Genomic DNA, 24,477 nt, shown 5'->3' on the forward strand with positions numbered 1-24,477 from the left:
CCAGGCAACAGCCAGTTCCCGGCTCCACTAGCGGCGTCGGACGGGTGCATCACACTCAACGTGCCAGCCTGAGTGCCTCTCCCGCCACCTCCCTCTCATCTACTGACAACCCCGCCCTCTGGCTGCTCAGGACAAACACCTCAGCTCCACAAATGGCCCACGAGCACGTGAAATGATGCTCAAACATCACTAGTCACCAGGGACATGCAAGTCAAGACCACGACTGCCCGGCCCGGGGTGGCCACCTATGAACCAGGAGGTCACGGTTCGATTCCTGGTCAGGGCACATGCGGGGGTTGTGGCTCGATCCCCAGTGTGGGGCCCGCAGGAGGCAGCCGATCAATGATTCTCTCATCATTGATGTTTCTCTCTCTCTCTCTCCCTCTCCCTTTCTCTCTGAAATCAATACAAATATATTTTTTAAAGATCAAGATGAGCTATCACTTCACACCCAGCAGGGTGGCTATAATCATTCTTAAAGCAGACAATAACATGTGTTGTCAAGGGTGTAGAGAAGGTGGAACCCTCGTCACAGTGCTGGCGGAGAAGTAAAATGGCGCAGCCGCGGTGGACGCAGTTCAGCAATTCCTCTCCTGCCTATAAACCCAAAAGAACTGAAGACAGGCGTTCAACCCAAAACCTGCACATAAATGTTCAGAGTAGCATGTTCACAATGGCCCAAAGGTGGGAGCAACCTCATCCCCCTCCTCCCTCCAAGCCCCTGCTCCCATTCCTGCCCTGCCCGCCGCAGGGCACAGGACCCTCGGCAGCACCCACTGAAGCTGGTAAATGAAGAAGGGCCTCAGCCCCTCCCTGGGACCTGCTCATGCCCCTGAGGGCAGGCGGGGCTTGTGGAAGGAGCCCCTCCCCCGCCGGCCCTTCTGCTCTGTGTGGTCCCTCTGCCAGAGCTCTGGGCCCGCCTGCCCACCAGTGCCTGCCTCCCCCACAGCCGGCCAGGTTCCCCTGAAAGCCCTGCCACCACCGAGCCCCCCTGCCAGCTACACGCACCCAGAGGGGCCTGTGCGGTAACTGGCACAGCCTTGTCCCGAGCTGATGGGCAGGTGGCTTTGGGAGAGGGGGGCTTCCTTGTCCATACCTGGTAGAAAGAAGGGAGTGAGCACTCCGCACATTCCAGTGACTCTGGCCAAAGTGTGACCTAGAACAGCGGTCACCAACCTTTCAGACCTCGCGGACCACCAGGGGTCCGTGGACCACCGGTTGGCGACCACTGGGATAGAGGAACTCGGGTCCCTGATGGCCATGGAGCTGCTGCATTAAAGCTGGACTGGCTGCCTCTAGAATTCTTTTAACAGAAGACAAACACCTAACCTCTCTCTATCTCGTTCTAGCCACTGTTATTTCGGTTCTCTGTTACTTGTAGCCAAGTGCAATTCTGTATCAGAACCAGAAGTTTCGAGCACAACCTTCCCCACCTCTCTTCAAGAACAAAGAGGGGTTTGATGAAGCAGCGTGGCCCTGAGGCCGTACGGGAAGGCCGTACGGGAGGCAGAGCCTGCTGTTTGCAGGCCGGGGCCCTGTGTTGGCCTGGCTCCATTTGCAGGAATGGACAAATGTGTGGTTTCATCTCTTAGGCCTGGAGGAGAATAAAAGGGTTTGGTGCAGAAGTGCCCGGGGAAGGGAGGGGAGGTGAGAACTGTGGAGGGGGCGGGGAGAGGGCTCGAGGCTAGGCCTGCAGAGCCGATTCTGTGAGAGGTGCTCAGCCTCTGGGCTCACGCAGTGTCCCTTCCAGGCCTGGGTAGCGAAGGACAGCACAGCGATGGGGTGGCACAGAGCCTTGCATTTGTGCCCCAACCCCAGCCTGACCCTGACCCTGACTCTCTAGGACTGGCAGCCTGGGACACCAGGGGCAGACCTGATGGCCAGAGGGGGGTGAGGGTGGGAGTGGGGCCTGCTTTCCTAGAGGGCAGGTCAGCAGAAGCAGAGAAAACAGACAGGACGAGGCCAGAGAGAAAGGCAGGTGTGGGCTTGTCTGAGCCCACGTGAGCCACCCCGGGGTGCTGCGGTGGCCGGCCCCGCGGTGTGCCGCTGGGTGCTGGGAGTGCAGTAATTTAGACGTGGATATGGACAACGCTTCATCAGTAGCTGCAGGCAGCTGAGCGGGTGATACAGGGCGGGGGAATGTGATGAACTTAATTAACGTCATAAATTCCGCTAGCTTCCAGTGCTGTGGCTCTCTTATTACCTGGGGAGACGTCCCCTGTGCAAGCAGCTTTCAGCAACGGCTCCAGAAACATCCTGGAAGTTCGCGGCCCTCCCCGGCCATGGAGCTCACACCACATTTCCTCAGTCCAGTCAATGTTTGCTCACCGAATCAGCAATTCAGCCAAATGGCCTTAAAGGCACATGCAACCTTTTTTTTTTCTTTTAAGCAAAAGCTTCTATCTCAGTCTAAGCGGCTCCGTCTGGCCTTCCATTTGCGAAGGACTTTGTTCCCAGAAACATCCCTTTGCCGCGGACCCTCACGATAAAGATGCAAAACACGCAGCCGGGATCAGAAGCGCAGCAGCCAACGTCGCTGCAGCTTGTACAGCGTGGCCTCGCCTCTGGTCAGGGAGGGGCGTCTTCACCTCATTCCACAGACAGACCCAAGGCGGGTCTGCCGCGTGTGGATGTGGCCAGTGGAGCATCCAGGGCTTAGAAAAGAGGTTGTCCCACCCCCTCCAAACCGTCAGCACCACAGGAAGAGGGGCTCATTAGCAGCCGCCACATTTGTTCAAGTGGAATACAAGTGCTAGTTGAGATCTAGGCGCGTCAGCTCTGAGCCTGGCCCAGCACCAAGTGCCTTCCACATGTGCTTTCATTTCATCCCCGTCCGTCCCTCCCACTTACACTTTCTTAAAAACTCCCGGCTTTCTCGCAGGTGCCCACAGTGTCCCCCCAGGACCCAAGCACAATCTAGGTCAGCGGTCGAGGACCACAGGTGGTCCGTGAGGTCCGAAAGGCTGGCGACCGCTGCTCTATCCTGCCTTTGCTGTCCTTCACAGGAGGGTCCCATGCTTGAGGTCACCTCATGATCCCAAAACAGTTACTGCAGCTCCAGACATTACACCCACATCCCGGGCAGCAGGCAGTAGAAAGGAGGAGGGCAAAGGGACATGCCTCCCCGCTGAGTCAGCCTCCATCCCAGAGCTTTCCCAGAAACTCCACCCAATAACCTTCTATTACATCTTATTGCCTCTTTCCGAAAGGCTGAGAAAGGTGGTGTTAGACCAGTAAAAAGCCCATCGGCACTCCCAACAGACAGGGGTGTGGGTGTTGGTTAAGCAAATAGCAGCTTCGGACACCCCGTCTTGAGAGCTACACCAAAGTAAAGAAACGGAGCCTCGGTCCTAGCCGGTGTGGCTCAGTAAAGTGTCGGCCTGTGGACCAAAGGGTTCTGGGTTCGATTCCAGTCAAGAGCATGCACCTTGGTTGCAGGCTCCTTCCCAGCACAGGCCCTGGTTGGGGTGCGTGCAGGAGGCAACCAATCCATGTGTTTCTCTCACAGCGATGTTTCTCTGTCTTTCCCTCTCTCTTCCACTCTCTCTAAAAATTAATGGAAAAATATCCTCAGGTGACGATTAACACAAAAAAAAAAAAAAAAAGAAAGAAAGAAAAGAAATAGAGCCGCGTATTAATTTCTCGCCTGGTTTCGTTTTTTTGTCAAGAGGGGGAGTGAGGAGGGAGTCCCAAGAAGAGAGTGATACACGTCCAGAAACAGTAGCTACGGCATCATGAAAAGAGGGGGCCCACTCTCCACCTGAGAGGAGGCCCTGAGTGGTGGTGCTCACCTTAACAAGTCTGCTGTCAGAGCCCACCGCTCAGTAATGCGGTAAAGCAGTGGCCGCCTGACTAGCGCTCCCTGGTGGTCGACTGGGACTGCAGGGTCTTTGTCGCCTGGGTTTGCACAGAGCTTGTCCCTCACCCATCCTTTGTTTGTGCTGTTTGCTTTTCTCCTCGAAACAATTTACTCTAAATCCCCGTTTCTGGAGTTCCCGGGCCACAGTGTTCACGTGGTGGAACCACGTTGATCAGAATGAAAGCCAGCTCGGAGGAAGAACACCACGGTGTCACGTGATGCCTGGCCTGACTGATTTCAACAGAGGCTGTGACATGTCTGCCTTTCTGAGCTGGCATGGCCGCCTCCAATAAAGAAAGCCCAGATACACACACACACACACACACACACACATATTTTTTTCAGAGAGGAAGTTGAGAGGGAGAGAGAGAGAGAAACATCAGTGATGAGAGAGAATCATTGATCGGCTGCCTCCTGCACGCCCCACACTTGGTATCAAGCCTGCAACCCGGGCACGTGCCCTGACCAGGAATCAAACTGTGACTTCCTGTTTCATAGGTCGATGCTCAACCACTGAGCCACGCTGGCTGGGCTAGAAATGTCTTAAAGAGATAACTCTGAGAGACAGAGTAACATTGTGACGAAGAGCTTAGGGTCTGGAGTAGAGAAACCTAAGTTCTGGGGTCGACCTCCCTGGATGCCATCGTGTGACCTTCGACAGTTTACCCCTCTGACCTCGTTTTCCTCATCTGCAAAATGGAACAATAACACCTGGCAATAATGTAGAACCTATTCATGAAGTGAAAATTACCTGTGGACAACACTGGGCCCCGTGCCTGGCTCCTGGCACAGGGCACATGCCCAGTAACATTAACAATTACTATCATTTGTCTGACAACAACAGTGATAATGGCATTGACTTGTATCGGGGCGGCACAGAAGGGGTTTAGCACAGGGCCTGGCACATAAGACTCGATAAATGGGTTCATCCTCATGATTATCCTTGTTGCTTAAGGAAATATCCTGAAAGCACCTCCTCTTTCCATGGGCCGCTAAAGACACTTCCCCCGGGTCTCCCGCCCAGCGCCCTAAGCCTCGGGCAGGGGCGAAGCGGGCACCGAAGCCGGTGAGGAAGCTTGAAGAGCACCACCTGCGTGGCATCTGGGACTCCTGCCCACTGACCCGCCAGTGCCAAGGGACCGGGGCTCAGAGGCAGCTCCTCCCAGCCCTCTGCCCAGTGGCCTCCCGCCGGCCGGTGGCAGGTTTGCGGGGGTGTCTGTCAGTGAGCAGGCCCTGCCAGGCACCTGCTGGCCCCGCTGGGCGGGGAAATAACAGACATGGGGAGGGCATGGCAGACACCCCTTACCCGCAGCACACCCTCCTCCAATACAGTGGCGCCTGCCACAACCGCTGGTAGACTGGTTTCTGGGAGCTCCTACCGTGAAACTGGCCTGCGTCCCGTGGGAGGATCCACATCGCACCAAGCGCGGCCGGTGAGCAGGGAGCAGGCGGCATCGGGAGCCCCGGCTCTGCCCTTCTGCAGCCCTGGGGCGGCGGGTAAGTCCCCCCCCACCCCCGGGGGCCTTGGTCCCGGTCAGGAGAGTTCAGGGGGTTGGTCGGACATGTGGCTCAAACCCTGCCTCAGGGAAGCTTGTTGCTGAGGCCGATGCCCGACCCCACCCCAGAAACGGGATGCAGCGGGACACGGACGGCCCGGAACCCACCTGCCTCTTCCACAGGGACCTGTGCCCCCCGCTGTCACTCGGCCGGTGGTTTCCGGGGTCCGAGTCTCGCTCTCAGCATGGCTGTCTCCTGCGCCCCGGGGAGTCTGAGCGACGGGGAGGTCCAAGAGGGGAGCAGCGGGGACAACCCCCACGCCCACCCCAGGGCTCTGCTCTGGCTCTGGCTCTGGCCTGGGGTGGTGTGTGCGCTCCACCGCGACAACCCCTCCCGCCCCAGCCGGGCAGCTGCCAGCACTGGGGTGCTGGGACACCCACCTGTGGACCCTGGGCTCCTTGCTTTTCCTGCTGAGAAGCCCTCACCTGTTTTCATCCCAACGGAATGGCAGCCCCAGCTGAGAACTGGGGGAGCCGGGCTTGGCACGGGGCGAGGCCCATCCACCTGGGTCCAGGTCTGCGTCCCACAAATCCCTGGGGTCAACAAAGTCCCACAAGTCCCTGCGGTCAACAATCCCACAAGTCCCTGCGGTCAACAAAGTCCCACAAGTCCCTGCGGTCAACAAAGTCCCACAAGTCCCTGCGGTCAACAATCCCACAAGTCCCTGCGGTCAACAAAGTCCCACAAGTCCCTGCGGTCAACAAAGTCCCACAAGTCCCTGCGGTGAACGAAGTCCCACAAGTCCCTGCGGCACCCAAACGGGAAGAACACGGTGTTTGCCCCGAAGCCTCCCCCCCGCGCTCACTCCGTGCCTCCCTGGGTGCCGGCTCACACGCTCACCACACTCACCACACACGCGTGCACGCTCGCGGCTGCTCACACACTCGCCAGCACAACGCTTTGCTCACATGCGCGCTCCTACACCCACACTCACACCTTCGTGTGCTCACACGCATTTACCGCCATGCACACCCGGGGTGCGTTCCCACCACCACCCACTCCCAGCCGGCCGGTTTGTGCCCGCGCGGCCCACGCCGCCAGGAGCCAGGCCGGGGAAGCTGCGAGACAGACTCCGCGTGTGGGCGGCGGGGCGGGCGCCACCGGACCCCACCGCCCAGGACCGACCCTCGGGAGGAGCTGGGAGGGCCCTCCGCTGCCAGCTGCCGGGAGGGGGAAGCGTGCCCCCCCCTCTTGCCCAGACGCGGGTGGCTGTGGGGAGCAGACCTGGGCCAGTCCTGATACCCCCGTTTCTCTTGAGTTTTTAACAACTGCCACTGGTGGCGGCGCCCAGTAGGCGGGCGCCTCGCCGGGCCCTGCTGCTCCGCCCCCCTCCCAGGCGGTGCTGTTCGAGCCCCGCTTCACCGAGAGGCAGGGGAGACGCAAGCCCCAGTGGCTCGGTCCCCTGCCTACCTGGGAGGGCAGTGCCAGGATTTGCAGCCAGACTCCAGGCCGGGACAGGCCCTCGGGACCAGCAGCAGCTCTGCCGGGAAGCGAGCAGGCGCAGGAGCAAGGACACGCCGCGGGGGAGACGCATCATTTCATTCTCAAGGAGACAGCACGTCTTGGATCTTGTCCATGCTGCCGCAAGTCATATAAAATGATAGGATCGCTCTAAAGGGCAGTTTGATCATATATATCAAAGCCTTTAAAATGTGCTTGCGTGGGCATATCCTGAGCTGTTAATTCCACTTGGAGGAAACGTATCCTAAGGAAATATTTGGACAGGTGAGCAAAGGTGCAGGCACAGGGATGTTCTGCGGCACTGTTTAAAATGGCGGGAACCGACAACAGTGCAAGTAGCCAAAAATAGAGAGCAGTCCAAATAAATGCTAATATATCCCTACAATGGGAATGTCATTGACATATTTCAGTTCTGAGTTTAAGACAGGCTGTGATAACCTGTTTACAGTTTTATGCCATTTCCATTCAAAGTCTCCATCAGTAAAGAAAAATCTGGCCCAGCCAGTGTGGCTCAGTGGTTGAGCCTATGAACCAGGAGGTCACAGTTCGGTTCTGATCAGGGCACATGCCCAGGTTGTGGGCTCGATCCCCAGTGGGGGGCATGCAGGAGGCAGCCAATCACTGATTCTCTCTCATCATTGGTGTTTCTATCTCTCCTTCTCCCTTCCTCTCTGAAATCAATAAAAGTATAATCTGGAAGAGAATGCATAAAATGTGAACTAACAGATTATCCATGGAGACTAATGCCCCACATGATTTTCCTTTCTTTTTTTCCCTTTTTGTTTCTGATTTTTTTCTAAAGTTAACATTCTATGAGGTAAATATTTTGAAAATATATTATTATTGTTATTATTACTGTTATTATACTGGTTTGACTACACATAAAACATGCCCGAAAGACTACACAAGGACTGCTGCCATTGGTGCCTCAAAAGGGCCAGGGCACTGGAAGGAGATTTCTCACTGTGGATTCTTTCTTTTTTTTCTTTTTTTTTTTTAATATATTTTATTGATTTTTTTACAGAGAGGAAGGGAGAGGAATAGAGAGTTAGAAACATCGATGAGAGAGAAACATCAATCAGCTGCCTCCTGCACACCCCTCACTGGGGACGTGCCCACAACCAAGGTACATGCCCTTGACTGGAATCGAACCCGGGACCTTTCAGTCTGCAGGCTGACGCTCTATCCACTGAGCCAAACCGGTTAGGCTAATATATATCTTTATTGATTTCAGAGAGGAAGGGAGAGAGATAGAAACATCAATGATGAGAGGGAATCATTGATTGGCTGCCTCCTGCACGCCCCCTACTAGGGATCAAGCCCGAAACCCAGGCATGTGCCCTTAACTAGAATCAAACCCGGGACCTTTCAGTCTGCAGGCCGACACTCTATCCACTGAGCCAAACCAGCTAGGGCCACTGTGGATTCTTTTATATCCTTCGGCTTTGGAATCACGTAAGTTTATCTTTTCACAAATATAAACTAAATTTAAATTTGGTAACCAAAAAAAGATTCATGGAGCATCTTTGACATTTACAAACTCCACTTTTGTGCAGCCGTAAGTGTGGAAGGAAACTATTTACATCGGAGTTACAAACTCAAATACTAGAGGGTCCAGGGAAATAAATGGAACAGAGCTGGCATGAGCGATAGGGAGTGGTGGAGACTGTGGCAAACTAGAAAGCAGAGGCCCTGTCTCTGTGGCCACACGTTTCTGCTCCAGCTGATTAGGCCATGCATAGAGACTGTCCCACGGCTGCCAGCCCTTGCAATTTATCAATAAAAGTCAAACATCCAGAGTTTTACGTGCATTTTCTCATTTTAAAACATGTGCTACCAAAAAAATTCTCTGTATGCCAGGCACAGGCAGCCAGTTTGCAATCCCTACTGCATCACTGTGGAATATTCTCAGAGAGCCCCAGGGAACAGTGAGGGACAACTTGCCCAGAGTCAAAGGCTGGTTGTGCAGAGTACAGGCAGAAAGCGGCACCCCAACTTCAGTTCTAACGGAGGTTAGTGAGCTTGGGAGGTGTTCAGGGCTGTCAAGCCCTCTCGGGGGCATCAGCATGTCAACAGAGCCAGGAGCCCGAGCTGCTCCCCAAGGCCTTTCTAAGAGTAGAATTAGAGGCCGTTTGCAGCCGTCCTGAAAGAGACAGCCGCCATGTAAGGCTGGGCTGGTCAGAGGCCAAAGTCAAGGTGGAGAAGCAGACTGCCAGTACCCTCCCTTCCTCCAGCCTCCCCACTCCCTGCCTCCGGCCTCCCCACTCCCTGCCTCCAGCCTCCCCACTCCCTGCCTCCGGCCTCCAGGCACTCTGCCGTCTACACCCTGTGCAGCCTTCAGCCCAGGTCACATTTGTCTCTCCCTGCAGTGACCACACGGAGCAGAGGTGGGACCACCCAGAGCCGGCTCGTTCTTCTGAGCCCCAGCCCTTCCCAACCCACCAGACTCCCTCTTCGTGTCATTCCCAACCTGTGAGCCCAGCTCCTTCACCATGAAATGAGGCCGGGACATCTTTCTTACAGTGGTTGTGACTCATGTGGGATGAAGGATAAGGAAATGGAAAATGAAAAACTATTTCTCATCCATCAGATTAGCATAGGTTTCAAAATGAGAATACTCAGTGCTGTGACCATAGGATGACAGGGGACCTGTTCATATCCTGCTTCTGAGACTATGTCAGTGCAATAGTTACTAGTGGTTATTTGAAAGTCTAATTCAAAGTGTGTATCAAAGTCTGTAGGCAAATCTATAGAGACAGGGCTTCGATGAGAGGTTGCCCAGGGCTGGGGTGTTGAGGGGAAGTGGGGAGTGACTACTTTGGGAGGTGACAAAACTGTTCTAAAATTAGATTGCGGAGATGGTTGCACAGCTCGAATACCCTAAAAACCATTGAGTTGTCCTCTTAAATGGGTGAATAATATGGCATATTCTAATCTAATGCACAGATGTATGTACAAACTTGCCTGTCTCCGCAACATTTACGACAGAAACAAAGCTTTCAACAGTACATCCCACCCCTGGAGCACCTGGAACCCATCTCAGGATCAAAAGACACCCCACCCCACCCCACCCCCGCCCAGACTGCAAAACACCAAGAAAACAGGATAGAAAGCTGACTGGGGAGATAAGTCCGATCACATTTGCACCTGGATCAGACCTTCCCTGAAGCCGCCCCTGGGTTGAGTAATTACAAGAGCCTAAAATTCCTGTTCTTCTGAAGGAAGTTTAGGGTGGGTTTTCTGTTACTTATAACCAAGAGAACTGTAGATGCACGTGGCAGAGCTGTCCAGATAGACACCCAAGATGACTGGTCCCCCACAGCTCACAGCAAAAGCCAAGGACAAAGAAGGAATCCTCTTGCCAAGAAGGACCGCTCCAGGCCCCACTGGCTGTTGGTCTGCCTGCCCCAAGACCTCTGCCCCACACACCCCATCAACACGCAGATGCCACAGACAGCACTGGTGGGTTTTTATTTTAATGTCAAAGGCACAGCCTCCCAGATGAGCTGAGGCAGTGACTGGGGATGCCCAAACCCCAAACCACCCCACCCCACCCCTGCCAGGGGCAGCTGTGCCAAAGTGGGGGGGGGGGGTGGTAAGACGGGGGCCTCCCCTTCAGGGGGTCGCCTACCTCCTTCCTTAGCCCCAATAGGAGAGAAGCAGGTGACACAAAGTGAGGCAATAATGCTTCAGGGGGTCCCCCAGGCCTCTCCCTGGACCCCCAACACAGGTCTTTGGTGGACGTAATTGCACAGACAATTCATAAAGTGACAGCTTGAGGGCCTCGGGAAGGACAGGGAGAGGCCCAGCTTCTCCCAGGGGCGCCTCAGTGCTTAGAAATGGGAGCAGCCTTCCCTGCCCCCGGCGTCTCCGCAGGCCCCACGCCGCTCCCCTGCAGCCCCCCTCCTGCATCTCCATCTGGTAAGACATAAAAAATTCTCTGCTTATAAAAATACTTCTGCTCTGTCTGGGAGTGGGGGCGGGGAGTGGAGCCGGGGAGCCGGGGCCAGGTCCGGCCCCTGCGGGAGGGGTCACAGTGGCGGGGCTAGGAGGAGGGCAGGGGGCCGTTGGCTCGGCGCGGGGCTCCCTTGGCCGCGGGGGCCCGGCCCGGGGCGGCGGGCACCGGGGAGGCCCGGCGGGAGGCGGCGGCGCTCCGCAGCTTCAGTTTCCGCCGCTTGGCCAGCGGCGCGTTCTCCACGCTCTTCAGGAAGAAGCCCTCGCGCTTGCCCCGGTTGAAGGCCTGCCAGACACGGGGCGTGAGTCCCGCCAACGCCCGCCACCGGGCCTCACCCTTCCCCCTTCCCGGAACCCCCCTCCGAGCCACCAGGTCAAGGCCATGGGCCTCCGACCTCCAGCACCTCGAAGGTCAGGCCCCAAACGGCCAGAGACCAGGACTCAGTTCACGCACCGCACCTTCCAGGGCGTGGAGATCCAAGCCTCCCACAGGCCCCGCCTCTCCAGGTCCGCCCACCCCCCACCCACCCGTGGCCCCGCCTCTCCAGGTCCGTCCACACCCCACCCACCCGCGGGCCCCCCTCTCCAGGCCCGTCCACCCCACACCCACCCGCGGGCCCCCCTCTCCAGGTCCGCCCTCCCCCCACCCACCCGTGGCCCCGCCTCTCCAGGTCCGTCCACCCCACACCCACCCGCGGGCCCCCCTCTCCAGGCCCGTCCACCCCCCACCCACCCGTGGCCCCGCCTCTCCAGGTCCGTCCACCCCACACCCACCCGCGGGCCCCCCTCTCCAGGCCCGTCCACCCCACACCCACCCGTGGCCCCGCCTCTCCAGGTCCGTCCACCCCACACCCACCCGCGGGCCCCCCTCTCCAGGTCCGTCCACCCCACACCCACCCGCGGGCCCCCCTCTCCAGGTCCGTCCACACCCACCCACCCGCGGGCCCCCCTCTCCAGGTCCGTCCACCCCACACCCACCCGCGGGCCCCCCTCTCCAGGTCCGTCCACACCACACCCACCCGCGGGCCCGCCTCCCCAGGTCCGTCCACACCCACCCGCGGGCCCCCCTCTCCAGGCCCGTCCACCCCACACCCACCCGCGGGCCCCCCTCTCCAGGCCCGTCCACCCCACACCCACCCGCGGGCCCCCCTCTCCAGGTCCGCCCTCCCCCCACCCACCCGTGGCCCCGCCTCTCCAGGTCCGTCCACCCCACACCCACCCGCGGCCCCGCCTCCCCAGGTCCGTCCACCCCCCACCCACCCGCGGGCCCCGCCTCCCCAGGTCCGTCCACCCCCCACCCACCCGCGGGCCCGCCTCCCCAGGTCCGCCCACCCCCCACCCACCCGCGGGTCCCCCTCCCCAGGTCCGTCCACCCCCCACCCACCCGCGGGTCCCCCTCCCCAGGTCCGCCCACCCCCCACCCACCCGCGGGCCCCCCTCTCCAGGTCCGTCCACCCCCCACCCACCCGCGGGCCCCGCCTCCCCAGGTCCGTCCACCCCCCACCCACCCGCGGCCCCGCCTCCCCAGGTCCGCCCACCCCCCACCCACCCGCGGGCCCGCCTCCCCAGGTCCGTCCACACCCACCCGCGGGCCCCGCCTCCCCAGGTCCGTCCACCCCACACCCACCCGCGGGCCCCGCCTCCCCAGGTCCGTCCACACCCACCCGCGGCCCCGCCTCCCCAGGTCCGTCCACACCCACCCGCGGGCCGCTCTTACCAAGAAGGTGGCGTTGAGACCGGAGCGCACGGCCGGCCCCGAGGACTCCAGCACGTCCGGCGTCCGGAGCGGGGGCGAGGAGCGCGCGCTGCCGTCCTGCAGCCACGAGCTGCCCCGCAGCCCCTCGAGCTTCAGCCTCTTGGCCGGGTCCACAGTCAGGAGCCCTGGACGCGGGGTGGGAGCACTGGGTGGCGTGTGATCCTAACAGCCGCACTCTCCTCCCGACCCGTCCCCTGACCAGGACCCGGGACCAGGGATGATCCCCAACCCAACATGACCCCGTGGCCGCCCCTCCCCCCCCCAGAGACAGCCTGTGCCGGCTCCGCACCTCGGACAAGCTCCTTGGCTTCCTCGGACACGCTCTGCCAGGCCTCCCCATCGAGGGAGAAGCGCCCCTCGCGGATCTTGCACATGATCTCGGCCGCCTGGCTCTGCCCGCCCTGGCCCGAGGCCCCCTGGAAGGGGACCTGCCCGGACAGCATCATGTACTGGGGGACGGAGGGGGGCGGGGAGTGAGACCGGCCCAGGCTGCGGGCCCAGGGGGGCCAGGAGGCTGACCTCTCGGCCCACCCCTGGACCACCCACGCTCTGCTGGAGGGTCACCCCTAGGCCCACTGGCGATGACCCTGATCTCCAACCCGGAATACTCAGATGCCCCAGCCAGCACCGGTGCGACCCTGCCTCCGTGTTAGGACGACCTCTGACCCCAGCCTCATATCAAAGCTTGCCACCCCCACCAAGATGACCCTGCCCCTGGCGCCCCTGTTGCCCTTCATCAGGAAGACCTCTGACCTCAGACTGGGCGCCCCTGGACCCTCTCCGGGCCGTCCCGTACCAGAATGACGCCGAGGCTCCAGAGGTCGCAGGACTCGTCGTAGCCCTGCTGCGCCAGCAGCTCGGGCGCCGCGTACTGCAGCGTGAAGCAGGGCGTCTGCATGGGCCCCGCGGGGCTCTGCGGGCGCAGCCGCGCGAACCCGAAGTCGATAATCTTCACCGGGGCCCCGGGAGTGTCATCGGCGTACAGGATGTTCTGTGACGGGGCGGAGGGCGTCAGGGACCGGGCCTCCGGGCCTCCGCACCCCCCCACCCCCCCCCCCCCCCCCCACCCCGCCGCCCCGCTGCCGAGGTTCCGCGCCCACCTCGGGCTTGAGGTCGCGGTGCACCACGCCCGCCTCCTCGTGCATGAAGCTCACGGCGGACACCAGGCTCCGCAGGATCTGGCTCGCCTCGGACTCGCTGAAGTGCCGCTTCTTGCGGATGTGCTCCAGCAGCTCCCCGCCCCGCAGCAGCTCCAGGACCAGGTACGTGTGCAGCTGCGCAGCAGGCGGGCCACGGTCACCGGTGACCGACCTGGCAGCCCCGCGGCCAGGCCCCGCCCCCAGCTCAGACCTCGAACTTGTCCGAGCCGGTGAGAACCACCCCGCCTGCCTTCCAGGCCCCGCCCCTTTGGCCCCTTAACCCTGCCCCCCTCCACACCCTCCTCAGATTTCATTCCCCCCCCCCCCCCACCATCCTTAGCTCGGCTTCCGGTCCTCCAGGCCTACTCCCCTCAAACCCTCCCAGGTCCCCCGGCCCCGCCCCCGGCTCCTCCCCCCGCCCCCCTCCTCCCGCGGCTCCCTGCATCCCAGCCTGCAGGCACCACCTGGTCCTGATGCACCTCGTGCAGCTTCACCACGTTGGGGTGCGACTGGCACAGCCGCAGGGCGGCCACTTCGCGCTGCGTGTTCGCCTCCAGCCTGGGGGCGGGCGGGTAGGTCAGGAGGGACGGCCTGGGGCCCCGCCCGCCCGGACCCAGGTTCCCTGCCGCCCGGCCCGCCCCAGGCCCGCCCGCCCCAGGCCGGCCCACCTGCGGCTGAGGATCTTGACTGCGAACTCCTGGCCGCCCTGGCGCTGGCGGCAGCGGCGACACACGGAGAAGCTGCCCTGGCCCAGCGCAGGCTCCCGCAGGTCCAGCTCGTACTGCTGGAAGAAGGGCGAGTCCTGGGGGCACAGGGGCGCGTCAGCGGTCCTACCTGGGAGCCTGGAGGCCACGCCGCACCCCATCTCGCAGAGGTCCCGGATTTCACCGCCGTCACACCGCGGCCCAGCCTCCCTACCTGCATCATGGCGCTCCGGGCCACCGCTGCCCTCCCCGGCCGGTCTCCAGTGCCAGGTGCTTCGAGCACATCAGTCATCACAGCGTTATTGTGGTCAAACAGGATGGACGGTGCCACGAAGGAGTATCCCTGGTTGGGGAGGGAGGTGGGTCAGGGGCGATGGGAATGGGGGGCTGGAGGTGCAGGGGGCGGGTTCCCTGGAAGGGCCACACCTGGCCGGGAGGAGGGCAGGCAGAGGAAGACCCCAGACCAGGGGTGGGGGGTGGGGGGTGTTGCTTTTTCGTCCTAACACAACAGGATGCGTGGACATTTTATTCCAACTTGTTCTATGATCACTTGGGGTCATGTCTGTCCCCCACCAGTCTGTGACTCCACCTTTCTCATTACAGTAACAGAACCCTCTGCGCCTCCCCCCCCCCGCCCCCCCATTACACTTAAATCTCAGAGGATGTGGGCCCAGAATTGCTGGGACAACCTGAGGGTCTAAGGATGAAGTGCCCGTGCAGAAAAGGTGAACCAAGAGGCAGAGATTCCTAATGACATAGGCTCAGCACCTGGATGCAGCCTTGAAGGGCATCGCCTGGCGCAATGTAGTGGCCCAGAGAAGGACGGGCAGTGCGTGAAAGGACTGTGACCTGGCATCACACCCGTTTCACTTATGAACATTCAACTGTGCCCACGGGACAAAAAGTCTTTATTCCTTCCTCTCAAATCAAACTGTGGCCTCCTCTGCGAGGAGGGAGCTCTGAGGCAATGTAAAGCGAAACCAGTTACCACTTTGCCTTTCCTAACGACCACGTCCTGCCCATTCAAGGGCGTCTCAGGGTAATCTGTGTTTCTGCTAAACATGCAGCCCCCTGTGCACTAGCAGGCTAGCTCCACCTGGGTGGGGTCACTTCCTGTTAGGTTCATCCCAGGGCCCGGATCGGTGCCTGGCACACTGTAGGCATTCAACACATACCAGTATTTCTGAGTCCTGGAATGAAGGAAGGAAGGAATGAGAGTGACCATCCATTCGCAAGAAAGAACTTTCTCAGAACCGTGAGACAATGGATCGAGAGACGCTCAAGCACAGAGCTGTCACTCGTGGAGCTTCACAGAGGAGATTCTCGTAGTTGACACTGGCCTATTCTTATTTAATAGACGCAGACCAGGCCCTGCAGGCCAGGCCCCCACACTGGGCACAGGGACACGAAATTAAACAACAGCTCCCGCCTCCAGGAGCTTCGCACCAGGGGAGGCAGTCTTGGTTGGGCTGCCAGGACACAACCTGACGAATGGCTCAGAAGGTGCTGTCTGCAGGGGACAGGTGCACAGGCAAGTGCAGCCCGGGCCACGGGAGTGGGGAAGCCTTCACCTGGGGCAGCGCTGGGCAGCGCTGGCCAACGTGGCTAGAAAGGTCCGCGGGAGCTTGCCAGGTGAGCGGCAGTGGGGAGGGCACCCCAGGGGGAGGGCACTGCATGGGCTATGGCACAGGGGTGCGTGATGGAACCTCTGACAGTCCATTACGGCTACAGCACCAGGTGGGACGATAGCGAGCGCTGAGGCTCGGGTCAGAGCAGGACCACACGGTTCAGGGCCTTGAATCCTGAGCAGAGAAGGTTAGCCTTGTCCAACAGGCCTAACCTTCTAAAATTGGGTGGAGGGGTCTGTGCCCCCAGGAATGTGATACGGTATGCCAATGGGCATCAAAGCCACAGGATAAATATGGCCTCTCTTCCTAGGTGTCTACTTAAGCAAGTGGATAATTTAAAACGATATTTTTATGTACCAATAAAGAGTTATGGCCGAAACCGGTTTGGCTCAGTGGACAGAGCGTCAGCCTGCGGACTGAAAGGTCCCAGGTTCGGTTCCGGTCAAGGGCATGTACCTGGGTTGCGGGCACATCCCCAGTGGGAGATGTGCAGGAGGCGGCTGATCGATGTTTCTCTCCCATCGATGTTTCTAACTCTCTATCTCTCTCCCTTCCTCTCTGTAAAAAATCAATAAAATATACTTTTTAAAAAAAAAAAGAGTTATGATGGAGTAAAAGGAAAATTAATGTGAAATCTAAAGATAAACCATGAAGTTCAAAGACGTGTCCTGCCATGGTGGTCTCCATAACTGGCAACTCCAGGTCCCCACAAGTAGAGAGGTCTGAGGGGAGATGCCGAGTCCTGACCAGGCACGCAGTATATGTAGTGCCCACGGGTCAGCCAGGGCCGAGGCTGGCTCTCACTCACCTGGAAGATGCGCGAGTCCCCAGATGGGGGGCTGCCAGCCGGGGAGTAGACGGGCTCCAGCCGAGTAAACTCTTCTGCGAAGTTGCTCACATCCAGCTCTGAGCGGATCTGGGGTCGGAATGGAGCTGGAATCTTTCTGGCAGCCAGAGCAGCCCAATCCAGACCCTGGAAAGAAGAAATGAGAGACTGAGGATCACAGGGCAGGAGGGGGAAACCCCTCTCCGCTCAGGCCACCCTCTCCGCTCAGCTCCTCAGTGAAATAACGGGCTACCCCGCATTTGGGGGGAAGGTGTTCTTCTTTCCTCCCCAGCCTCTATTTCCCTCCCTTTGACGCCCAATTCCTATTCCCTTGGAGAATCACCCTCCACCACACTCAGTCAGTTCTGGGACTTTCAATAGAAGTGGCTTGCAAAACAACTCTCTTCCCCCCATTACACTTCAACCTTCGAGGATACGGGCCTGGAATTGCTGGTAACAACCTTGGGGTCTGATGATGAAGTCCCTGCGCAGAAAAGCAGGACCAAGAGACAGAGAGATTCCTGATGATGTAGGCTCAGCACCTGGATGCAGCCTGACCTGAAGTCAGCCCACTTTTGCTTCAACTTTTCCCTTGTGGGAGCTAAAACATGCCCTTTTATACGTAAGCTAGTGTGGCAGAGCCTGTCCATCGCCTGCCCAACATTCATGTTCCCTGTCTTCCTTGGTTCCATAGCCCCGATTCAAGCCCAGGAAGCAATGTGCAAACTAAGACAATATTTTACACACTTCCTTATAGTTAGGAGTGACCGATAACTTGCAAGCAAATATTGTGAGCTAGGAATCAAGGAAAAGATCCTCAAGAGGAGGGTGGACAGTTGGCAAATGCCCTTTTGGCCCTTCCCCTCCTCCTCCCTGCTTCCTGCCTGGCTATCAGCCTGGATGGCAAGTGCTCAGCAGTCATATTGGACCATGAGGCAAACCTGGGGATGGAGGCTACATGCTAAAAATGGAGGGGCCTTAAAAAAAAAAAACTTGGACCCATGAAGACACCATAGCAGCTCCGGCCTGCCAACCTCTAGGTTTCTTTTATGTAAGAAAATAAATAAGTAAATAACCCTCTATCTTGTTTAGACGACTGGGCATTCTAATACCTGTTAGCACTAAACTCTACTCCATGGATATCACCATTTCTGAGTTGGACTTTTTGTCACATGAAGCCAAGAAGCCTGACCTAGACTTGAAGGCCCCAGTTCTGCCACCAGAGACCTCAGCGTTGCCAGCACCGAAGAGGCTGCCTTGAGAGAAGGGGGAGTGAAGGGAACACCCCTTCTGAGCATCAAGCCTCAAAGACCTTGGGGTCTCTCTGGAATGGCTACTGGTCAACCCACTCCCAGCACTCAGGGCCCAGCATGCACTCAGGAGGGTTGAGGAATTCACTTAAGGAAACAGACACTGGCTCAGCCGCTTCCCCTACAAAGCGACGCCTTCACTGCAGACTTAGGTTCCCGTCTGAGAAAGCATCTTCCAGGGCCCTTCTAGGCAGGTACTTGAGGGAAGACGTAAGGAGATGACACTCGTAAAAGGGTGACTGAGAGCCTGCCCCACCACAAATGCCCGCAAATGGGTGCTTGCGTTACGTCAGACAAGTGGCAAATCTGGTGCCCACGTGTAAACAAAAGACAAGGGCCTCCAAGTCACCCAGACGAAGGTTTGAATCTGTGCTCCATCACTTCCGGGCTGGGCGATCTTGGGAAGTTACTTAACCTCTCTGAACCTGTTTCCTCGTCTATAAAGGGGGGAATAGTGTCTCAGTGGTTGAGCATCAATCCATGAACCAGGAGGTCACAGTTCAATTCCAAGTCAGGGCACATGCCCAGGTTGCAGGCTCCGTCCCAAGTAGGGGGCGTGCAGGAGGCAGCCAATCGATAATTCTCTCTCATCATTGATGTTTCTATCTCTCTCTCCCTCTCCCTACCTCTCCCTCTCTGAAATCAATAAAAACATATTAAAAAGATGGGAATAAAGAGGATGGTTCTGAGGGTTACGTGAAATAATGCAAGCAAAGGGCTGATGTAGGGAAGCATGAGACTTGGTTGGGAAGTTTGTAAGGAGGAAATTCTGAAAAGGGGAGTTGGCTGAAGGCCGCCCCTAATTGTTCCTTGACCTTTCCTAACAAGTCTGTGCACATGCGGACCCTCTGGTGTTCATCGGAATCTTTACGCTTAATCTTTAGGTGTCCTTGCTTAAAGGACACTCCAGATACATGATTACTTCCCCTACTGATTGTATCTAAACGATAAACTTTATCCCGTGCCCTAACGGGTTCGGCTCAGTGGATAGAGCGTCGGCCTGCGGACTGAAGGGTCCCAGGTTCAATTCCGGTCAAGGGCATGTACCTTGGTTGCAGGCACATCCCAGTGGGGAGTGTGCAGGAGGCAGCTGAATCAATGTTTCTCTCTCATCGATGTTTCTAACTCTCTATCCTTCTCCCTTCCTCTCTGTAAAAAATCAATAAAATATATTAAAAAAAAAAAAACTTTACCCCAAACCGCTGTCACAATAAAAACCTGAAGAGGCAGGCGAACAAGGCTGTTTGGTTCCTATAGCCAGGCAGTCCCTTAGCCCTCTCTTTCACAACAAACCTGTGTCAGAGTAATCATTCATCATCCGTCGCTCAGGGTTGCTGGTCAGCCCCGGCAGGCTGACACACAGTAGGTGTTCACTGTTACAGGATCCTGCTAGGCACTGACACTGGCCATGCAGAGCACACACCAGAGAGGTCTCACACGGAGACAAATTCACTCTGCTCTGCATTCTAACCTGCATATGCTCCTAGCAAGTAAATAAAACCCACATGACTAACTGACCGGCCATCTAAGTGCAGGCACACGGACTGTACAGGGACAAAGAACAAAATGCCTGGGTGGGTGCCAAGAGCCATAGTGTGGCTTTTAGTGCTGATTTAGGCTGACAGGAGACGTGGGGTCGTGTCCGGTTCCACACGTTCACTGTACGATCCTGGGTGGGTCACCTCCCTTCTCTGAACCTGTCCAATGAAAGGACTAACGAATCCATTCCCAAGTCCCTGGCAGTCCTGACAGTCGATGAACCTAGAATTCTTTCCCCCAGGAACACACATCTCCCAAGTTTCACTAGAGATGGGTGGGAAGATAAGCCTGCTTCCCTAATCTGGAGATTTTTTCTTTTTAAAAAATATTAGCCAAACCGGTTTGGCTCAGTGGATAGAGCGTCTGCCTGCAGACTGAAAGGTCCCAGGTTCGATTCCGGTCAGGGGCATGTGCCTCGGTTCCGGGCACATCCCCAGTGAGAGGTGTGCAGGAGGCGGCTGGTCGATGTTTCTCTCTCATCGATGTTTCTAACTCTCTATCCCTTTCCCTTCCTCTCTGTAAAAAATCAATAAAATATTAAAAAATATATATATTAATATATTTTTGTTGATTTCAGAGAGGAAAGGAGAGGATGAGAAACATCAATGATGAGAATCATTGATTGGCTGCCTCCTGCACGCCTCCTACTGGGGATTGAATGTGCAACACAGGCATGTACCCTGACAGGGAATTGAACCATGATCTCCTGGTTCATAGGTTCACGCTCAACCACTGAGCCACACCAGCCAGGCAGGATTCTTCTAAATCAAGTGAAATTGGCCAATCTCAGACATCCCTCCAGTATCCCCGAGCCCAGAGCAGCAGCCCCGCTGGGTATGTGCAGAGACGTGGGGGCGGCTCAGAAGCCTCACCTGGAAGAAACGGTGGCTCTTGACCTCCTGTGCCCCCTGGGGCCCCGCACCCAGCCGCTTCCGGGGGTCCTTGCAAAGCAGCCGCTGCAGCAGGTCCTGCGCCACTGGCCCGATCCGAGAGGGGAAGGGAGGGGAGCACTTCAGGATCCGTCTGGGAGGATTTGGGGGGCGTCAGGGGCAGCGAGCCCCGCCCACAGCCCTGCCCAGCCACCTCAGCTGCCCCCTCCTCCCGCATCCAGTCCCACTCACTGCCTCCAGCCCCACTCACCGGGACACCTCTGCCTGCGTGTTCCTCTCGCCCTCCAGCGTGAAGGGCGAGGCCCCCGTCAGCAGCTCAAAGATCAGGATGCCCAGGCTCCACCAGTCCACAGCCTGCCGGGGCCCAGCCAAGGTGAGGGCCCGCGGCCGCCCCAGCCTCACCCCACCCACCCCCCACTGCCCTGCCAACCCACCTTGCCATGCCCCGACTTGCTGCGGATGATTTCGGGGGCCATGTACTCGATGGTGCCACAGAAGGAGAAGGTCCGCTCTTTCTGGGAGGGCAAGAGGACCCATTTTGGACACCCAGCAACTCCCAAGGCTCAGAGTAGGACTCACGAGACATATGCGGGTTGGAGCCGTGGGAACTTCCGGAGCGCAGGGCGTGGGGCTGTCTCCCTCTGCACCCCGAGAAACGCAGAGCCAGGCCCGGAGCCGGAGCAGGGAGGAGGTGGCTTGCCTGGGGTGCAGGATGCGAGGTGGCCTTCACTCACCTCCTCCGTCAGGAACTCCTTGCTCAGCCCGAAGTCTGTGAGCACGATGTGGCCCTCGGAGTCCAGCAGCACGTTCTCCAGCTTCAGGTCTCGGTAGATGATGCCCAGCTGGCAGGACAAGAGGGGCCCTGAGCCTCCTCCCCCACCCCCCACCCCACCCCACCCCCACACACTCACAGGTCGCTGCTCAGGAGACGGGGATCTCCAGGGCAGGAATGGGCCGGGGGGGATTGAGTCACTGGACCAAACAGGCCATTTAAGAGGCAAAAACAAGGAAGGAGGACTCCATGGGGGACTCCCGGGGAGCAGACCCCAAGGTCCCAGACACAGGAAAGCCTGTGTGAAGAGCCCCATTTCAGAACAGCTGCAGAAGCCCAGGTCTCGGATTGAGGAAGTTCTGTGAACACGGCCCCAGAAGGCAACCCCGGGTTCCCTGTGAGAGGAAAGCCCCTTGGAGGCGCCAGGGAAGACCCCACCAGGCGGGCTGCGGCCTTCCCTCCAGGAGGCCCCCCTACCCGCCCCCAGGAGGCTCAGGGAGAGTGAGCCCTGCGGCGTCCTGTTTGGAGGCCCTTTGGGAGGCCCAGACCATTGCCCATGGCAACAGGCCGCGGCAGGTCCTCACCCACCTTGTGCAGGTGTTCGAGCGCCAGCACGATCTCGCCGGCATACACGCGCACCTCAGCCTCCTTGAAGTGCTGGCGCTGGTAGAGGTGGGTGAACATCTCGCCCCCGTTCACATAGTCTGGGGGGTAGAGTGGAGGTTGGGAAGCAGTCCCCGCGAGTGGCCCCAACCGCTTCCTGGCCCCCAAGGTTGGCAGGTGCCCGCCCTTACCCAGGATGAGGTGTAGCTTGGCATCGGTCTGGAAGGCGTAGTGCAGCGTGACCAGGAAAGGTGCCTGGCGCACCAGCTCCAGCACGGAGCGCTCCGTCCGCGTGTGCTCCCGCGTCTTGGCGCGCTGCACCAGCGCGGCCTTGCGCAGCACCTTCATGGCATACAGCTTCCCTGAGTCGTGCCCGCCCGCCTTCCGCACCAGGAACACCTTCCCGTAGGCTGTGGGAGCAGGGAGTGGGCAGGAGGTAGGCCGTGAGCAGAAGGGTGGTACAGACTGGTGGATGTGGGAACGATGCCAACCCAGAAGGGTGTGCAAATTGGAGGAAAGAGCTGGGTGAGAGGAAGGGAAAGGTGCACAGCACCAGGAGGGTGCTCAGCAAAGGCGGGGAGGGGGTGTGCAAACCAGCTGGGGGGCCTGCAGCTCCAGGAGGCCTGCAGAGCAAGTGGGGGCGGGGCATGTGCAAACCTGTGGAAGATCAGACTGATTTGAGAGGATGCAAATCCGAGGAGGGAGGCAGAGGTGCAGGCGGACAGGGAAGGGATGTGCAAACCTGAGCTGGGAGTTTGCAAAGCGGGGAGAGGGCTCTCGCACACAGCCAGGAGAGGAGCGCTGGTAACCGCTCCGAGGGCTGCAAGCACCCAAGGGTGTTGACAAACTCGGGAGGCCCTTGAGGGGAGGAGAGGCCCTGAGAGTGGGATGCAAACCCGGGCACGGCAGGGCGGGGCCGGCAGGGCGGGGCCAGGAAAGGGTGGGGGGCATAGCCGGTTGCCTGGCCCAGGCCCAGGCGGGTGTGCCCGTGGGGACGCCCAGGGCACCGTCCCTGGGACATCTGCCGGCGGGTGGGGGTCCTCACCTCCCGTGCCCAGCACCTTCAGCAGCTCGAAGTTCTCCACGCTCACCTTCTCCTCGTGCCCGGTCAGGTTGGCTGTGGGCACAGGGGACGCATGAGCCCAGCCGGTGCATGACCCCTCCCTGGGCCCCGGCACCATCACCCCTCCCCGTTGTCCCCGGCCGCCCGGCCCCACCTTCCGTGATCCGCAGCTCCACGGCGCAGCCCTCGTCCTCGTCCTCGTCCCCCATGGCGGGCGGGTCGCTGGGGCCCGCGCTGCTCGGCTCCGGGCGGGCTCCGGGCGCCGGTTACATGGCGGCTCGGGCCGGGGCGGCGCTTCCTGGTGCCGCCTCCGGGTCGGGTCGGGCGCCGGCGCCCCTCCCAGCTCCCGCCCAGCGCGGCCTGACTCAGGCGCCGAACGTGGAGGCGCGGCTGCGAGGGGGCGGCGCCGGGCGGCGGGGCGGCGGCAGGCTGTGCGCTCCCGGCCGCACGCGACCCTGCAGGGACCGGGGACCACGGCTGGGGCGCCGGCCCGGTCCGAGGGTGACCTGGGGCCGCAGCTGGGCAGGCCTCCGGCCGGGTGTCTGCGCCGGGCGTCGGGGGCCGGAGAGGCCAGTGGTGCTGCCGCCGAGCCTGTGCCCCGAGGGGGGCCCTCCGGGAACCTCAGAGCCCGCCCCTGGGCGCCAGCGGGCAGCCCAGCACGCCCATTCCCGGCCCCCGGGGAAAATGAGGGACTCCAGCCCCAGCTCGCTGCTTGATCAGTCCCTGAAGGCTGCAGACCGGGGCGGGGTCTGCAGGTCCCCCTGACAGAGGAGCCAGCGGCCTGAGCCACAGGCTGCCCTGGCCCCGCGCTGTCAGCACAGCACCCAGCACCCAGCACCCAGCACCCCTCACTCAGTGCGGCCACCACTCGGTGCTGGGCGGCTGAGAGGGTGTTTGAGTCCCGGAAGCGGCACAGCCCCCTGAGACCCTCTCCCCTGGGAACTTGCCTTTGGGGCGAGGGGAGAAGGGTGGTGTCTAGGAGCTCAGGTGCCCTGAGAACCATAGCGGGGTCTCTGGGCTCCCCCTTCCCCGGGAGCACCTACAGGGGTGCTGAGAGGGCAGGAGCCAGGGCCCACCATGGCAGGGAGAGGTGAAGGAATCTACAGCTGGTCTGTAAAGCCCGCCCAGTGCCACATGCCCACGTGGTCCTGTCCCCAAGCCTGGCCGTGCCCAGCAGAGCTTAGAGTAGGCCTCAAAGAGGGGTGTCAGCACTGGCCGGGTAGCTCAGTTGGTTAGAGCATCATCCTGATACACCAAGGTTGTGGGTTCGATCCCCGGTCAGGGCACATACAGCCAATGAATGCATATACAAGTGGCACAACAGTCGATGTTTCTTCTCTCTCAAATCAATAAATGTTTTTAAAATATATGTTATTGATTTTTCACAGAGAGGAAGGGAGAAGGATAGAGAATTAG

At 59.3% G+C, this 24,477-nt stretch overlaps 1 protein-coding gene across 3 annotated transcripts; it reads right to left on the reverse strand.

The window, feature by feature from the left end:
- Window positions 1–10,325: 10,325 nt before the first annotated feature.
- On the reverse strand, window positions 10,326–23,374 carry RPS6KA4 (ribosomal protein S6 kinase A4). Of its 3 annotated transcripts, none has more exons than XM_036326791.1 (17): window positions 23,216–23,374; window positions 23,044–23,115; window positions 22,190–22,408; window positions 21,984–22,099; window positions 21,358–21,465; window positions 21,058–21,138; window positions 20,874–20,977; window positions 20,606–20,756; window positions 16,867–17,031; window positions 14,645–14,773; window positions 14,395–14,528; window positions 14,191–14,284; window positions 13,688–13,861; window positions 13,384–13,578; window positions 12,877–13,036; window positions 12,549–12,712; window positions 10,326–11,117 (listed from the first exon to the last, which is right to left on the reverse strand). In XM_036326791.1, the coding sequence occupies exons 1-17, from the start codon at window positions 23,268–23,270 to the stop codon at window positions 10,923–10,925; spliced, it is 2,316 nt and encodes a 771-aa protein (XP_036182684.1). In that variant the 5' UTR covers window positions 23,271–23,374; the 3' UTR covers window positions 10,326–10,922. The 3 variants fall into 3 exon arrangements, with proteins under 3 accessions (XP_036182684.1, XP_036182686.1, XP_036182687.1); XM_036326793.1 differs by having other exon boundaries at window positions 23,090–23,115; window positions 23,216–23,323; XM_036326794.1 differs by lacking the exon at window positions 12,549–12,712 and having other exon boundaries at window positions 10,326–10,795.
- Window positions 23,375–24,477: the final 1,103 nt, after the last annotated feature.

Source organism: Myotis myotis, unplaced genomic scaffold (genome assembly GCF_014108235.1).
Source record: "Myotis myotis isolate mMyoMyo1 unplaced genomic scaffold, mMyoMyo1.p scaffold_m19_p_10, whole genome shotgun sequence".
NCBI lineage: Eukaryota > Metazoa > Chordata > Mammalia > Chiroptera > Vespertilionidae > Myotis > Myotis myotis.